Source organism: Notothenia coriiceps, unplaced genomic scaffold (assembly GCF_000735185.1).
Source record: "Notothenia coriiceps isolate Sejong01 unplaced genomic scaffold, NC01 NC01_scaffold00000497, whole genome shotgun sequence".
Classification (NCBI taxonomy): Eukaryota; Metazoa; Chordata; class Actinopteri; order Perciformes; family Nototheniidae; genus Notothenia; species Notothenia coriiceps.
In genome coordinates this window covers 253,602-257,787 of record NW_011333198.1, presented here as the reverse complement: position 1 = coordinate 257,787, position 4,186 = coordinate 253,602, and the positions used below count along the sequence as shown (strand labels likewise).

The 4,186-nt window shown below is 40.6% G+C and overlaps 1 protein-coding gene across 1 annotated transcript; it reads right to left on the bottom strand.

Annotated features, from left to right (window-relative positions):
• Positions 1 to 1,658: 1,658 nt before the first annotated feature.
• On the bottom strand, positions 1,659 to 4,139 carry LOC104955168 (IgGFc-binding protein-like). Its single transcript, XM_010782418.1, has 3 exons — positions 4,116 to 4,139; positions 3,038 to 3,182; positions 1,659 to 2,090 (listed from the first exon to the last, which is right to left on the bottom strand). Exons 1-3 carry the CDS (start codon positions 4,127 to 4,129, stop codon positions 1,866 to 1,868), a joined length of 384 nt encoding a protein of 127 aa, XP_010780720.1. The 5' UTR covers positions 4,130 to 4,139; the 3' UTR covers positions 1,659 to 1,865.
• Between the last annotated feature and the right edge of the window lie 47 nt (positions 4,140 to 4,186).

Below are 4,186 nucleotides of genomic sequence, written 5' to 3'. Positions count from 1 at the left end.
ACAGATGGTGTGTTGGTGCATGTCCCCGTTTGTCACCAAAATAGAAGAGTGACAAGGTCTTTGCCCATCTGAGGCCACAGAGTTTCAGCTTGTTACAAACTACAGACTGTTTGAAGCTGAATGCATTTAACTCTTGCAATACCCGGCAGAATAACTGGCAGAGATGTATTAGCTCTGATGCTTAAAATCCCCCACACAAACAAACTCATTATGTGAGCTACGTCCATCCTCACACGGTATATTCAGCTGAAAATATATTTGAGACTTGGTTCCATTTCACATAAAAGCGTCCTAGTTTCTTTTTGTTGGTACATTTCCATCTATGCTCTATGTTTTGGATCATAAACTTTTTTCGACTGTCGGATTTTCATTAATGCCAGAAATGTGACTTCAACTTCTGCACATTCCAGATAAGAATAATAGTTTTGTCTAATGGAAACTGGTTAAAAAGTCTGCACTCAATCCCCAAATTGTCAGTACATGTCGTGGCAGGGAGAGGACATGCTTTAAAATGGGATTAAAAAGAAGCAGGTGAGATTTAGTTTAACAGGCTACACACCCTAAATAATGTATGATAATGGATTCTGACATATCCCACCTCGTGTTCTGAGCGTAACCCTCTCGCAACAAAAATGCATTAGCATGCCTTTGGCACATTAGGCACTGCACATCCAAAATAACACCCCATAATCTCTGATTTGTGTCAGGTGCATCACCTACACTGCATCACTTCTAGCTGTGGGCTTCTTTGTATCACGAGTTGTTTTGACATTATATTATGGGATAGGAAAATAAAATTATACTCAGTCTAACAGGCACATGGGGGGAACTCAGACTTGGGTTGGATTTCATTTTTATATAACTACTCGAGGAATAAAGTATTAAAAAAGTGAACTTCCTTGTAATAACATTCACTGAGTAAATCAAATGTCTCTTCTCTTGGTGTGGAAAACTTTTAAAGTTAGTAATCAAAGTATTTGTTAGGGATTAATTTTGTCTTACTCCTAGGAGTCTAACCTTTTCTGTGTGGGGACGTTTATGACCAACCCTGAGTCTGTTATCTCCCGTAAGGAATGTGCTAATGCAGTCATATGTTGATATTTCTCAGTTTTATAACCGGTCAACTCTCGGTCACAGAGCCTAAGAGTCAGGCAAGTGATAGAGTGTGTCCAGATGTTGGGTATATCTCCAGTGTTCCCAGCTGTTGATTAACTCTCTGTAAACTAGTTAAAAGGTCTATCGAGAGAGAGGCTGGGCAGAAATGATGTGGCAACTCTCCGGGCAGTCAGAACCTCTGGCTGCTGTGACTTGTGATGTGAATTCTCCGACCGATACTTGTAATAAAACACCAGTGTTTGACATCAAAGCTCCAACTCTCCTCGTGTCTCTCTGAGTCCTGACTCTCCATTGCTGCAGAAGTTTCCCTTACACACTCTAGTCTAAGACATATATTCTAATACTCTCATATAGTTAATAATGTAAACACTTGTTAATTTAACACTTTTCCAGTGGTTCACATACAAACCAAAGTTAATACAAAGTGTTAGTTTCAACTCTGGGTGTTACATTTGCGATTTCAAATTAGCTGTGAGTAGGTAACCTAAAATTAATTGTTTCTGCATAAAGACATATTGGAGCATAGAAATAAAGCAACAGGGAATAATCTAATGATTTTATTGATTGATGATTTAATACACATTCACATCATAATCTTTATAGATTTTATTTTTGACAGTTGAACTGTTGAAATGTGTCATTACAAAAATCATTACAATGACAGTAAAACTACTTACTACGTATTACTGTAAAAACACACAGCTCTGCACTCATTAGAACAAGAAGCTCTGCATTTCTCTGCTCCTCTTCTATCCTTTGTTGCCAGGGGTTTTCAGGTTGTCGTAGCAACCCCTCACTCCCTCGCGCACTCCACAGCTCTTCCCCTTCTGGCAGGGTTTGTCCTCACAGGACACCATCCCCCCCCGACACTCACAGAGTTTCATGCAATCAGGCTTAGGGTAGAACTTCTGACCCGACGCGATGTACTGCTGTTCACTGAGGCAGCCGCACTGAGCCAGCGGCACACAGCCATCCTGAATGGTCAAAGGTCAATCATTAGCATGTCTCATGGTGGCCCTTAATAACAATGTGATTTGCAGTACACACGAAAGCACTTCCATACAGACAGTCCTATTTCTTGTTCTAGTGTGGACAATCAGAGAGCATGTATCACCATGGTAACTTCATCAACAGTTCCAACAGAATATACTTCTGTTAAAGTTATTCAACTCTGTTCAACTTGCTGCAATAACCTCTTTTTCTGGGGGGTTGGAGGTTGAGCTGTTTGCCTGAAACCTCCAGCACTGGGGAAATGTTTTGACCTAAGTATTTCTGAAACCTTAGCCCGGTTCTGTTCCCCCACGTAAGGAACACAAACGCAGAAAAAAGGAAACTGAGACAAAATTCCAAACTGACCGCGACACCCCCCCTCCCCACTTCCTCTCTGTGTGTGCATCCCCGTGGAGGGTCAGACATGAAGTGCCCTTCTAACCATTAACCATAACATTTTCACTTGGAACCATATAGACCTGTGTCTAGACATGTGTAATTGATTGTATAGTTCTGTATATATTAACAGGGACTGTTAAAAAACAAGCGGCTCTTTAACATCAGATTTTAAAACCAAGATAAAGTGTTTTAAAAGTATTAGAGGGGAGCTCGCCTTTAGGTTGTACCTGTGAGTGTGTGAGTGTGTAGGGGTTGGTCTGTACCTACAGTAGGTGCGTGGAGGTTTTAAGAACAAGTTCTTTGTGTGCAACCTTCTGATCTACAGAATGGGGGAGTTGTGGACTAATGACCTTAGTATTTTTGAAACTCTAGCTAAAGCCTTCGTTTCCCCAATAAAGACAAACACATGTCCTTGATGATGACAATCCATCATATTCCATAGGATCTAAGCAGAGACAGGGTGGGAGTTAAAGCATGTCCCACCCCCACACAGTTCATGTGCATTGAATGAAGGCAGTGTGTTGTGGATTACCTGACTCTGCAGGTAACCAGGGTTACACACACAGCCCTCGCTGGGCGGGGCCTTACTCAACAAGGTGGAGATTAACAGTGCAGCTGATTGGACAGCAGAAGCTGTGACACTGTACATGCTGTTGGCTGGACAATGCACCCCTGAAAAAAAACACACACCACGTCATGTCTTTAAGGTCCCATTTTGCTTCATCATGGGTTGCAGTTTGATCCGTGTTTTTATATTTTAAGAAAGGTTCCTTTGTAAGAAAATGAAAAAAAAAAGTAGAAAATATTGGTGTCAAATATAGTGAAAAGTAGCGACAGAAACGTAGTCATGTGAAAGGGGGGGGGGGAAAAAAAAAAAAATTGGTCCATTTGCAGAATAATATATATGATATGTTTTATCAATGATTGATCATGAAAGTGTTCTCAAAGCTGGTAAAGGGTGCAGGCTAGTTTGAATGACTTTGTATACTGGCAGGGTAGCTTGTGAATTTTACTCCAGGTGGAACTAAGTCTGATTTAACACTTGATTTATATTTCACATCATTCCTCCACATCTGTGAAGTAACTAAGGTATTGAAATACATGCAGTGGAGTAGGAAGTACTCCATGTGCTCTGACGTAGTGGAGTAGTATAGACATCAGTAGCTAAAAATGAAATACTCAAGAATAAGTACCTCAAAATTGTACTTAGTACAGTACTGAGTTCATGTACTTATAGTAAGGAACATCATCATTCTAAGTAAATAAATCTACTTTACATCTTCAACCTCATGACATGTTTCATCAACAGATAAGAAGTAGGAATATATTGACAAGGATATCATGATGTTTATCCATGATCCACAACCCACTAACAACACACAAACACACACACACATCACAACACACACACACACACACACACACACACACATCACACACACACACACACACACACACATACACACACAACACACACACACACACTACTACATATATCAACACACAGCACAACACACACACACAACACAACACTACTACACTTCTACACTTCTATCACACACACACACACACACAACTACACATACTCACTCTAGCATGTAATATGTTCTGCCTTGTTCCCCATGCCCTCACCACAGCCTCCTCTCATCTTGACACTTCTCCACGAGTCACTGATGATGTT

Excerpts from the sequence above, each read along its gene's own strand:
- LOC104955168 (XM_010782418.1), bottom strand. Across the intron at positions 2,091-3,037 it reads CTGGTTACCTGCAGAGTCAG|GATGGCTGTGTGCCGCTGGC; the intron begins GTAATCCACAAC and ends TTGACCATTCAG.